Source organism: Pinus tabuliformis, chromosome 2_1 (genome assembly GCF_031772625.1).
Source record: "Pinus tabuliformis cultivar Carrire ecotype Pingquan chromosome 2_1, CPIR1, whole genome shotgun sequence".
Classification (NCBI taxonomy): domain Eukaryota; kingdom Viridiplantae; phylum Streptophyta; class Pinopsida; order Pinales; family Pinaceae; genus Pinus; species Pinus tabuliformis.
The window spans coordinates 524,213,459-524,226,281 of record NC_142299.1 but is presented as its reverse complement, the minus strand read 5'-3'; the positions used below and the strand labels follow the sequence as shown (position 1 = coordinate 524,226,281).

Here is a 12,823-nt window from a genome sequence, read left to right as displayed (position 1 = left end):
TTTGTAATCGAGCCCTACTTTATTGGAGGTTGCCCCCTCGAAGAGGCAAGTGAACCTTGCTTTTTTTCTAAATAATAAAATACGTGCTGTTATTTCTTATCTGTTCTGTGTTCTGGGTTGTATTTCTTCACATATTTGTTGTTCTAGCATCTTTTCGCAGGTCAAGAGCACATAACATCCTTTCCTCGAATTATATAGGGATTTTACCCTCATCCTATAAAAGTTAAATCAGTGAAATCAAGAGGCTTCTTGTTAAAATCAATGGATGATTCCATGAACCTATTGGATTCAGAGTGGATGACAACCCTAATTGAATATGGTTGCTTTGAATAAATGAAATCACTACCCTTCTTCGAAGCAAATATCGCTTTGAATAAATGAAATCACTACCCTTCTTCGAAGCAAATATCACACTTAAGTAGATCAAATCACTACGGTTCTTTGAAGCAAATCCCAGATTCCAATGGATTCAAAGTGGATGATTCCCTGATTGAATATACGGTTCTTTGAAGCAAATCCCAGAGTCCAATGGATTTAAAGTGGATGATTTCCTGATTGAATATGGCTGTGATTATCACACTTGGGTAGATCAAGTCACCACCCTCTGAAGCGAAGGTTTATGCATGTTAATGGCAAAGCTCCTCTATGTTGCTCGTTGCTCTTGATGTCAGATAGATATGATGTCATGTGTTTAAATGTCAAATAGATATGATGTCATGTGTTTAAAGGACCAAATTCCAGGGTTGATAAGCTATATGCTATATGTTGGGTAAGTATCATCCATTATTTCCAGGAACGAGATTAGTGTGAAAGAAATTTGGCATTATATTACAAGGTTTAAAACTCGGAAATCTAACACCATACCAGCAAGATAAGTGCCATTAACATTGTTAAGGATTATATTACAAGATTTTAAAACTTGGAAATCTAACATAATAGCAGCCAGAGGAATGGAAAAATAAGAAACAAAATATGTAAATATTGCCCCAAATAATTTATCCCCTTCGTATCACTCTAGAAGTCCTCTTTACGATGACTTTGGCGATGTCTTATTGGACCCTTGTTCATGGTTTCTTGTTGGTCCTCTTCTTACTTAATTCATACAAATTTGACATGTATGCCGGACCCTTCTTCATGGTTTCTTGTTGGTCCTCTTCTTACTTAATTCATACAAATTTGACATGTATGCCAAGCAGAACGTGTCACAGAATCGATGGCATGATATGCTAGCAACTAGACACTTTCAATAGAAAACAAAAGCATATTTAGCATTTACAGAGTGCACCAGGACAAATCAGATACTTTTTCCAAAAGCAGATCCTCCCAAAAAACTAAGAAGAAGAACTTTCCGAGAGGGTTTAGAAAGGCTATTCAGCCGATCCCATTGCCCAAACAAAAGATTACATTTAAATGGTTGATAAGGTTATGCTTTCTAGACCAGTAACTGAGAAGTGATTAATTCAAACTTCCATTAGCAGGTGCTTCAGTGAGCATCAGGAGCTCAGTGCATGGCTTCCACAATACCAAATAAAGCAAACCTAATGTGAATATGAAGACTGGTAAGAAGTTGCCGGAGGCACACCACTGCCAATATTATCGCTTCCATAATTGGTTGATCCACGAAAAGAGCCAACTCCATACAAAGACGATTGTAGATGATCTGATGGATATAAATGAGAATTTGACAGAGATGATGGGTTGCTTCCAACATCATAGGCTGATTGATAGATGCCTTGGCTTCCTCTGTCGTATACACCCTGACCAGGTAAACTGTAAGATGGGATACTGGCCACTGGAGCAGGACGATATAAGTGAGAAGAATTGGGAAAGGCAAAGGCCCTCGGAGAGTTAGGTTTATGGAGCAGTGCAGAAGAACTGGAAAAGGAAAAGGCACTGGGAGCAGAAGGTTTAGGGAGAAGTGCACCAGCACCAGAAAGAACACCAGCACCAACACCACTACTAGGTCGAGACATTTTAATCTCAGACTTGATGGCTTCTTCAGGTTTTGTCCTCTTTGCCTTCTCAGTGGCATTTTCAGGTCTTTTCCTCTTTGCCTTGTCTTTCTGTAACTGATCCACACGCTCTTCAAGATCTTTAGAAGACACCTGTGATTCAAGTTTGTGCTCTTCAATGCACTTAATTGCATTTTTCAATAAATCTATTTCTTTTGAGGCTGCATAATTCTGCAATAAGACATGCAACTGGTCAGAGCATATAACCGAGTGACAAGTTCATATTTTGATAGTAATTTTATATTAACGAGGCAACATGCACAGCACGCACATAAGAGTAAAGATACCTTTGCACCAACAGTGTTTTTCCCCTTATTTGCTAATCTTTTTGATACTTTCCTTGCGTACTCTAGATATGCCTTCAACAACAGCACAGGTGGAAATTTTTCTACGAGTCCAAATGCATAGACAAACCGAATAGCATCAATTCGCTTTCCACCACTACTCAATTTTTCCACAACCTCTGCAACAAACAAGACCAATCATGTCATGCAGAACCACAATCCACACATCAGAAGATCAAAGTGTTGCAAAGAACTTGAATAAACCCCACAAGGCTCTGAAACCCCTCAATACAACTAAGAAAGTCACAGTTAGTAGTCGAATGAACAAACATCTCTCTGAATAACTAAAATATCAGATGACTAACAATCCAGTCCATTAACTGGCAAGGAAAACTGTATAGCAGCTCAAAAATTAGATTAACATTCATTTGATCTTAGGAAAGCAGATGTATAGTTTGAAAAAAAAAAAAAAAAAAATCTATGCATTTGGACAGACTAATCTAATAAAATCACATGCTGTTGCCTATAAAAGCACCTATATGAACACAATTACATCAAGAGAATTGCTCTACAAACTAGCCAATACAAAAGCTACTCATGAATCCTTTGGCTGTCGCCTGCAGAGATAAGTGGAGATGCGTCATTCAACAGTTCACCAATGGTACATGTTCTTAATAAGCCTAAAGTTGTAAGTAGTTAAAGTAAGCTACTTCAAACAATTTCTTACCAAAATCAATTGGGTGATGAAACTAGCTCAATATTTTAGCCAGCTCTCAAGTTTTGACGGGATATTGATAGGTAAAAATAACTTTATAAGGAAGATTGGGCAGCATGTTGTTAAATTTGGACAACTAGGTCCAAACTCCATGTTCTGATGCTCAGATTAAGAGGCTAATATTTTTGTTGGATTCCTCTTTCTGAGAGGTGTAAAATCCATATAAAAATAGTCTTAATCCGATGAGCAGAACTTATATTTTGAATTTATTATTCTTAATAAATTATATGTGCAAGGTCAGCCAGTTTTGTAATGTAGGCTCACATGCCCAACAGATGTGTCACACACCCTCATTGATGGATATATATACAGGAAAAGTTGGAGAGAATTTGATCACAACACAACTCACATCTTCCTCTCTCATCCTAAAAAGTACGAGCTACCTGGAGGACGAATTTCAGCCACACGCAGGAAGGACGAAGAGGATTTTTCTGCTGCTAGGGTTTCTGCTGCTAGGGTTTCGCAGAAGTTTGACCAGCGTTGACTTTGGTCAACGCTTGGTCCAAACAAGCTGAAAACTTGTGGGAGGTTCGATTTTTGAAGGCCGTACTACCTGGCACAAAAATCGAGGTCAAAGGGTTGACCGTTTTGCTACTGCGTTGACTTTTCAGGACAGCGTTGACTTTTGTAGAACTGACTTGGGTTGACTCATCTACTGGTTGGAGGGTTGTTGTGACACATGCTGGGCTGGCTGACCAAAGGAGACTTTGCTGGTTGAAGCATCCTGTTGACCGCCGAAACGAACACATACATTTTTCTTGTTTCTGATTTGTCTTCTGTAAGATCTGCTTATATGTTCTATCTGCATTTTGCTTATCTACTTGTATGATTGCTGTGAGAAAAGTGAAATTGCTCTTAGCATAGAACATCTACAAAACTTTACATGGTATCGGAGCTGAGGTGAAGACAAACTTTATCTATAGCAATCATCACCGAAGGAATGGGAATCGAAGAAATGACAAATCCAAAGGAAAGAGGAAGGCTCACTTTGAAGGAAACAATCCACCTTCTAAAAGGACCAGAAATACCAGGTATGAGGAGTCTAATGTTGTTAATAAAAGAAATGAGTATATTCTAATATCTGCTCTCTCAGCTGCATCTCCGCCCGACACTATGGATGTCTGGCTAATCGATAGTGGTGCCTCAAGACACATCACCGGATTCAAGGAAGCACTTTCTGACATGGTTGAAAGGGATACTAATCTAGAAATTATCCTTGGGGATAATGCCACTTATCCTGTGAAAGGGACCGGGACTGTGACCCTCCACTTGTCTCAAGGACAAGTCCTCCATCTACAAGATGTACTCTATGTACCCAAATTGAAGAAAAACCTTGTGTCTGTATCTGCCATGGAAGACAAAGGTTTCAATGTAACTTTCTCTGATGGAAAGGTACTCATGTGGAAGAAGAGCTTCAAGGAAGCTATCTCAATTGGTTTTAGAGTTGGTACACTCTACCAGGTTGGAGGGAGTCCGTTGGGAGCTATGACTTGTGATACTATCCGTCAAACCGAACTATGGCACCGAAGATTTGGACACCTTCATTACAAGGCTCTTCCCGAAGCAAGGAAGGTGGTGACAGGGATGCCTGATTTTGGAAATAATCATAAAGGTGTATGTAAGGGTTGTGCTGAAGGAAAACATACAAGCCTCAAGGGGACCTTTCCCCTCAAGTGTCACAAAGACATCTGAAATATTGCAACTGGTCCATTCTGATCTTTCCGGTATGTTGCCTGTAACATCCCTGGGGGGATGTTCTTACTATATGACATTTACTGATGACTTCTCTCGCAAAACCTGGATATACTTCTTGAAGAAGAAGGATGAGGCTTTCATGTGGTTCCGTACCTTCAAAGCCTTGGTGGAAAATATGACCGGAAAGAAGATCAAGATTTTGAGGACTGATAATGGCACTGAATATGAGTCAAATGAGTTCAAAGACTTTTGCAGAGAAGCTGGCATTAAGAGGGAGACTACCACTGCATATACTCCTGAGCAGAATGGTGTTGTTGAACGCAAGAATAGGACTATTGTGGAAGCTGCCCGTGCCATGCTATGTGACCAGGGCCTTCCAAAGTTTCTGTGGGGAGAAGCTGCAAATACTGCTGTGTACATTCAAAACCGATGCCCTCATTCCGCTTTGGACTCCAAAACTCCCGAAGAGGTTTTCTCTGGTAAGAAACCTGATGTCTCACATTTTAGAATTTTTGGATGTCCTGTCTATTTTCATGTGCCGAAAGAAAAGAGAAGTAAGTTGGATGCTACTGGGAAGAAAGGAATGTTTGTGGGCTACAGTGAGACTTCTAAGGCATATAGAGTCTATGTACCTGGTCAAAGGGAAGTAGAGATAAGCCATGATGTCACTTTTGACGAAGATGCTTCCCTGAAGAAAGTAGTAGATCTTCCTAGATCTGAAGAAAACCATGAAGAAAGACCTGGAAATCTGGAAGAACCCCAGGATGAGACTATGCCTAATGTTGAAGGGCCAATGGACCCTATTGATCCTTCCCCTTCTCTAGGAAAGAGGCCATCATGGCTCAGGGACACCCTCGAAGATGCTGAGGGTCATGCTGCCCCAAGGGGAACATTCCGAGAAAGCAAGAAGCCGTGTAGATACCAAGGGTATCTAGCTGCCATGAGTACTATTATACAATCTGAACCTGGATCTTTTGAGGAAGCCATCAAGCATCAAGTCTGGAAGGATGCTATGCATGAAGAATATGAGGCTATTATGAAGAATGATGTCTGGGATGTGGTCCCGAGACCGAAGGACAAATCTGTTGTCACCGCTAAATGGCTCTACAAGATTAAACATGGATCTGATGGGAGTGCTGAAAAGTTTAAGGCAAGATTTGTTGCCCGTGGCTTCTCTCAAAAGGAAGGAATTGACTATGACGATATATTTGCACCTGTGGCTCGATATACCACCATCCGATCCATCATAGCCCTTGCTGCTACGCAAGGATGGAGTCTTCATCAGATGGATGTCAAGACCGCTTTTCTGCATGGTGCAATAAAGGAAGAGGTGTATGTAGAACAACCTCTGGGATTTGAAGTTCAAGATCGAGACACTTATGTCTGCAGGTTGAAGAAAGCCCTCTATGGGTTAAAGCAAGCACCCAGAGCTTGGTATGAGAGGATGGATAGTTACTTGATGAAGCTGGGCTTCACTCGAAGCAATGCTGATCCAAACCTTTACTTTAAGGTTGAGGAAGGAAAGCCTCTCATTCTAGTGTTGTATGTGGACAACCTCTTCCTGACAGGTGATGACCCTCTCATTCATCAATGTAAGAGGGAGCTTGCTGCTGAGTTCGAGATGAAAGACCTAGGACTGATGCACTATTTCCTAGGCCTGGAGGTCTGGCAGAGACCTGGAAAGATTTTCCTTTCTCAAGGAAAGTATATTGTGAAGCTTCTGGAAAGATTTGGGATGGTGGACTGTAAGTCCGTGTCGACACCAATGGAACTCAACTTTAAGAAGTTGAGCGTCAACGCTGCAGGGCCTATCTTGGCCAATCCTACTGAGTATCGTCAACTCATAGGAGCTTTGATGTTCTTAGTGAACACCCGTCCGGACATATGTTTTGCAGTGAATACTTTGAGTCAACAGATGGTTGAGCCTCATCATTTTCACTGGGTTGGTGCCAAGAATCTTTTGAGATATCTTCGGGGCACAATAAACCATGGGCTGAGATACACTGCTGGGAGTGTGATACTCCGGGGATATACTGATGCCGATTGGGCTGGCAGTGTGGTGGATCGTAAGAGCACATCTGGATGCTGTTTCAATCTTGGTTCTGCTTCGATCTCATGGATGAGCAGGAAGCAGAAGTCGGTGGCTTTGAGCACCGCGGAGGCCGAATACATTGCTGCTAGTATGGCCTGTTGTGAAGCAGTTTGGTTGAGAAAGCTCTTTAGTGAGCTGTTCCAACATGTGCTAGATACCACTGTAATACTCTGTGATAATCAGAGTGGGATTCGTATGACTGAGAATCCTGTGTTCCACGACCGATCCAAGCATATTGATATCAGGTACCACTTTATCCGAGATATGGTACAGCGAGGCGCCGTAAGGCTCGATCATATAGGAACTGATGAGCAGGTCGCGGATATTCTCACTAAGCCCCTGGGGAAGGTCAAGTTCCTAACCTTCCGTGAGAGTCTTGGTGTCGTGGAAAGACCCTATGATGTGGGTCCTGTTGGACGATGAGCTCTGGGAGCTCTGGGGGGCTTTGGGGATAGCTTCTCGGAGCTATAAGCACTCATAATGCTTCTGCCCCACCGTTGTGATTATTGAGCTGGTTCGCCACTCATTTAATCTGTGCCCCGTATGCATCCTACCCATTGAGTTCAGGGCTCATGGGAAGTACCTCTCATTTGGCCAATGAGGTGTGGAAAAGCTAGAGACTATTAGCAAAGACTGATGGACGCATCAGAGATTGCCGTACTCTCTATCTAGGATGGCATGGTCCAACCACTTGATCTGGGATCAAGATTTGTGAGGTCTGGGACCTCTGGACTGATTATGTCAGTCAGGGAATGATGTCTTTGTGACTGACCCACTTCTGTTCTGAAATAAAGAAGCCAGCAAAGCAAGTTTCGGCGGGATGACTCACGATGTTAATTGCACTAATAGATGGAGTTCTCCCTAGTTGAGAGGGAGTGTTAAATTTGGACAACTAGGTCCAAACTCCATGTTCTGATGCTCAGATTAAGAGGCTAATATTTTTGTTGGATTCCTCTTTCTGAGAGGTGTAAAATCCATATAAAAATAGTTTTAATCCGATGAGCAGAACTTATATTTTGAATTTATTATTCTTAATAAATTATATGTGCAAGGTCAGCCAGTTTTGTAATGTAGGCTCACATGCCCAACAGATGTGTCACACACCCTCATTGATGGATATATATACAGGAAAAGTTGGAGAGAATTTGATCACAACACAACTCACATCTTCCTCTCTCATCCTAAAAAGTACGAGCTACCTGGAGGACGAATTTCAGCCACACGTAGGAAGGACGAAGAAGAATTTTCTGCTGCTAGGGTTTCTGCTGCTAGGGTTTCGCAGAAGTTTGACCAGCGTTGACTTTGGTCAACGCTTGGTCCAAACAAGCTGAAAACTTGTGGGAGGTTCGATTTTTTGAAGGCAGTACTACCTGGCACAAAAATCGAGGTCAAAGGGTTGACCGTTTTGCTACTGCGTTGACTTTTAGCTTGCTGCCCCTGCGTTGACTTTTCAGGCCAGCGTTGACTTTTGTAGAACTGACTTGGGTTGACTCATCTACTGGTTGGAGGGTTGTTGTGACACATGCTGGGCTGGCTGACCAAAGGAGACTTTGCTGGTTGAAGCATCCTGTTGACCGCCGAAACGAACACATACATTTTTCTTGTTTCTGATTTGTCTTCTGTAAGATCTGCTTATATGTTCTATCTGCATTTTGCTTATCTACTTGTATGATTGCTGTGAGAATATGATTGCTGTGAGAAAAGTGAAATTGCTCTTAGCATAGAACATCTACAAAACTTTACACATGTCGTATCATATTTATATTTAATTAAAATAGTATCAGTTTGATGGAGGGCAATGGGTTTGGGTGGGTGGAGCTGTCCAAGAAGTTAGCTTTTTCTTACACATCATTAACTTCTCACCATCAATCTAGGCTTCTGATTGTGGTTTGATTCAAACCAATATTTTCTTGGGCATCACCACATTTTTAACAACAGACAAGAAAACTCAATCAAGACAGATGTGCTTCCCTGTGACAGTGATATCACTGGGACCACCACCAAGAACACAGAATCAGAACTAAACATGAACAACTGAAATTGTTTTCTACAATGATGCGTGCCTACAAAAAATAGTCATTTGCAGTTTGTCCAGTTCACCCCTTGGGGACCTCAAACCGAGTTGTGAACAGGTTCAACTTGTTCAATCTGCCAGTTAATCAATTTCACCAGGACCCAACCAGCCAATTTGGTTGTTCAAAATCTCTATTAAAGAATAATTATTAAAATTTTAACATTTTATGTATATTTAGATAAGTTACCAGGATATGGATACAGATCCAGATAGAGATCCGCCAGATTTATGAAAAGCCAGGATCCAAATATGGCATGGAAATTACAAGTAAAAGGATATAAAAATATATTTTTAATAAAATAAAAGAACAGAGTCTAGATTCAAAACCATTCAGGTATCACAAGAGTAGAACTAAATGTTGTAACCATAACCGAAAAGAGAGAATTCTCATCCATATTAATATTCACCATCCATTGTATTGTTACTAATAGTTTAATAAGTTATTACCATCGTTGATTATTGATGACAAAACCACTTCGGCATAAGCATGTAAGCAGGTCATGACTCTCAGCAGTTTTGTAAGCCACATTCGCATGTCCATAATAGTGGTGAATGTGGTTTTCTTAAAGAATATGACATGACTAAATGAAAGTGTAAGTGAAGTGACCAACATCGCAGCATACAAGGACAAATCAGACATTGAGGACAAGTCTTGGCATAGAGATAAATCAGACCTTGATTACGAATAACGTATAGGGTTTTAATCTCGAGGAGTATCGGCTATTGGAAATTTTCCATTTACAAATCAATTTCTCGGGGTATCCATTGGTCCAAAAACACCTGGAATATTTGGGATCCATTTCATGGGCTTAGCATCTGTTTCCTTTGGAGTATCCGTTACTGTGAATCTGTTCACGCAAACAATTCATAAAACTAGCCATCAGCTGATTCCGATCTGAGTCTAGTTTGACCTTGGACCAATTCCAAGTCCAATTCGAGCTTCTAAAACATTGGTGATTTGAAATTCAACATGCGCACCCTACGAAATAAAATAGCAAAAGAGATTTTTTAAGGGATACCAAAATAGTCAAGGTAATTTTGAACTTGCAATTTTAGATATCGATAAGACTTGTTTAGAAAACACAGAATATACTCAGAGAGACGAGGAAAATCACAATTCTAACAAGAAAGAACTATCAAGATAAAGCTATCAGGATTGAAGTCCAAATTCACTTCTTCTGACTTGAAGATCTGTAAGTCCATTTTAAAGCAAACAAAAATTGTTCAAAAGCCAATGTTGTTACAGCATTCTACCTATACGAGGTTACAAGGTGTCCAGTTTTAACAGCTGGCACCCAGGTTCAAAAAGCCTGAAGACATAGCCGTATTAATTTGACTAGTAGAATCATCTATTTAATCTGAGATTTAGCGGGAGTCTCAGCATCTTTGACAAGCAACAAATACCTAGTATTTCAACAGATGAGGCCGGGTGAAAATACTTGGCATAATCGGCATAATAGCCTCTCTAGTCGGGCCACCTAAGCCAAAGGTCGAGTCCATTTCCTTAGAAAAGAGCTATCTACCCACATAACACAAAAAGGAAAAGCAGGATGGAAGGGAGCCATATGAGATGCATGTGCACAGTTCATTGTAAAAGGGTGGCCGCATAGTATTTTAAGGAATCATCTGCTTGAGTCTAGGGATTTCTCTCTGCTCAATGTACAAACTACAGGGATTGCCATGATGTGCGTATACACAAGGTACGAATTTTGCTGTAAACTAGTTTTGAACACTGTCAAATTAAGGTTTTTAACATATAAAGCCGAACCTCAACTACGAGCTGCTGATGATGACTGGTCCACCTATAATGAAGATAAATAAATAAGATGGTGTTGTTGATGACTGTTCCAATTATATAATGAAAATCGATCAGACGTTAGAACAGTTTATTAATGTCGAACAAATGACAACAAACGTATATCGATGGGACAAAAGGAGTTCAAGAGTGTAGGTAACAAAAACTGGGAGTTGACAAACAACTACTACATCAAAACTCAGAGCAGGAAAAGATAAAACACTGAGTGTATCGTTAAACGCTAATATATAGCTAAAAGAAATTATAAAGAAGCTGCAAGAAAAAGAAAGAGGACATATAAAACAAGGCGCAAGAGCAAAAAATATGCTAGAGACTGAGAAGTCTCGGTGTCGAACAGAAGAGAAGGTTACTTCAAAAACAAATAAGGACTAACCAAGCCACTACACAAACACGGGAAAAACACATTAAAACGCACAAAATAGCGAACTCCAACCCCCTGGCTGGTGAATGGTATATTTTTTATTTTACGTATAAAGTATACAGTATAAACTGATGATGTAACCCTCAGCAAACTTTGCCTAAATACAAAAGCTAAACTGAACCTAGATACCCGCTGAAACAGAAAAGGCAAAGTACAGCAACCTGGTATCTTGTGACTAATTTGAAGCACACGGCAGAGCTCCGGCGCCTCCGGATTACTGGAAATGTGAAGGACTAGCGTACACAAGTCGTCATCGTTAAATTCCTTTGAAATTCCGTAAGAAGCCAAGAGCTGCAAGAATGCGTGTGCTTTCACAGGAGAGATCCGGGAAGCGTCGGCGCTCATTTTAGATTTCCAGGTAGCAGCAATTTTCAAAGCATCTTTTTGCGCCTTCGACGATACCTTGTCCGGCGACAAAACAGAGGGAAGCGACTCCAAGAGCAAATCACACGCATATCTCTGCGCATCAAGGCTCTTAGGCGGTTTCCGCTCATGACCGGCGGGATAAAAACCATCCAGGGTCTGTAAAACCAGCTTGGCCGGGTCCGCAGCACATCTCAGCGCCGCGGGGACTTCGTTACGGACCGCCGTGACCTCATGGGCACTGGCTAAGAAGGTCCGGAGGCCCTCGCCGTCCATATTCTGGCATAGAGATTTCAGCTTTGGGCGCGGATTCACGGCACGTTTTAAGGCCAGCGAGGTCTTTTTAGGGTTTTCAGTGCTCTTTTTTGCGGGGGAATTTTTCTCCGAGGTCTCATTAGGGTTTCCCGTGCTCTTTTCTGTGGCCAATTCCTTCTCCGAGGTCTCATTAGGGTTTCCCGTGCTCTTTTCTGTGGCGGATTCCTTCTCCGAGGTGTCATTAGGGTTTCCAGTGCTCTTTTCTGCGGCGGATTTTCCCTCCGAGTTCTTATTGGGGTTTCCAGCGTTTCCTTCTGCAGTGGATTTTTTATCCGCGGTCTCATTGGGGTTTCCAGTGCTCGTTTCTGCCTCTGCTTGTTTCTCCTTTCCACTTTCCTTCCCCCTTTGTCCGAGATCTTCGAAGCGCTTATGCAACGTCCTCTCAAGCTCGTTGAAGAGGTCCTCGAGCTCCTTCCATTCGACGGTGAAGTTCACCAGGGCTGAAGAATGGGATTGTAGCTCCAAGAACGCCTTCTGCAGCCGCTCCTCCCTAAAGCCGTCCGCCACCATGGTTGCCGATAACAAACTTGCTATGACATGAACAATGGATCTTTAATTTCTTTGAACTCAAACAACGCTATGAACCTGCACAGATATCGGTCAGATTGTGCTATAATACTCTACCCTGCAACTCTACATGCGCCACCTGGCTTCCTTTGGCCTCTAATATATCTCAATCCCAGCGACCGGGCTGTACCCATCTTTATAGTCGCACATTGTGGCTGCAAACTATCATATGGGTTTAGATATCTTATCATATGGATTTAGATGTGGGTTTAGAAATCTCTATTTATAATGAAACCTTTTTATTTTTTAATATTATTATTACTAGCATTTGCATCAGATGTTGCAAAGGAAACCCCGTAAGGCATAAAGTGCGGAAGAATAACAACATCAACATGGGAATGAACGTTGTTGAAAGCGAAAGTATGTATCATAACTTCAAACTACATGCAATGATATCTTTATGAGTATT

At 41.4% G+C, this 12,823-nt stretch overlaps 1 protein-coding gene across 1 annotated transcript; it reads right to left on the bottom strand.

The window, feature by feature from the left end:
- Positions 1-1,224: 1,224 nt before the first annotated feature.
- Positions 1,225-12,577, bottom strand: LOC149201256 (uncharacterized). Its single transcript, XM_089402905.1, has 3 exons — positions 11,331-12,577; positions 2,300-2,475; positions 1,225-2,183 (listed from the first exon to the last, which is right to left on the bottom strand). The coding sequence occupies exons 1-3, from the start codon at positions 12,355-12,357 to the stop codon at positions 1,539-1,541; spliced, it is 1,848 nt and encodes a 615-aa protein (XP_089259031.1). The 5' UTR covers positions 12,358-12,577; the 3' UTR covers positions 1,225-1,538.
- Positions 12,578-12,823: the final 246 nt, after the last annotated feature.

Bases quoted from the DNA above. Each gene is read 5' to 3' on its own strand.
- LOC149201256 (XM_089402905.1), bottom strand. From the start codon at position 12,357: ATGGTGGCGGACGGCTTTAGGGAGGAGCGGCTGCAGAAGGCGTTCTTG. The intron at 2,476-11,330 runs GTTGCTGTACTT...TGTTTGTTGCAG, and splicing joins AATTAGTCACAAGATACCAG to AGGTTGTGGAAAAATTGAGT. The intron at 2,184-2,299 runs GTATCTTTACTC...GTCTTATTGCAG, and splicing joins AAAACACTGTTGGTGCAAAG to AATTATGCAGCCTCAAAAGA.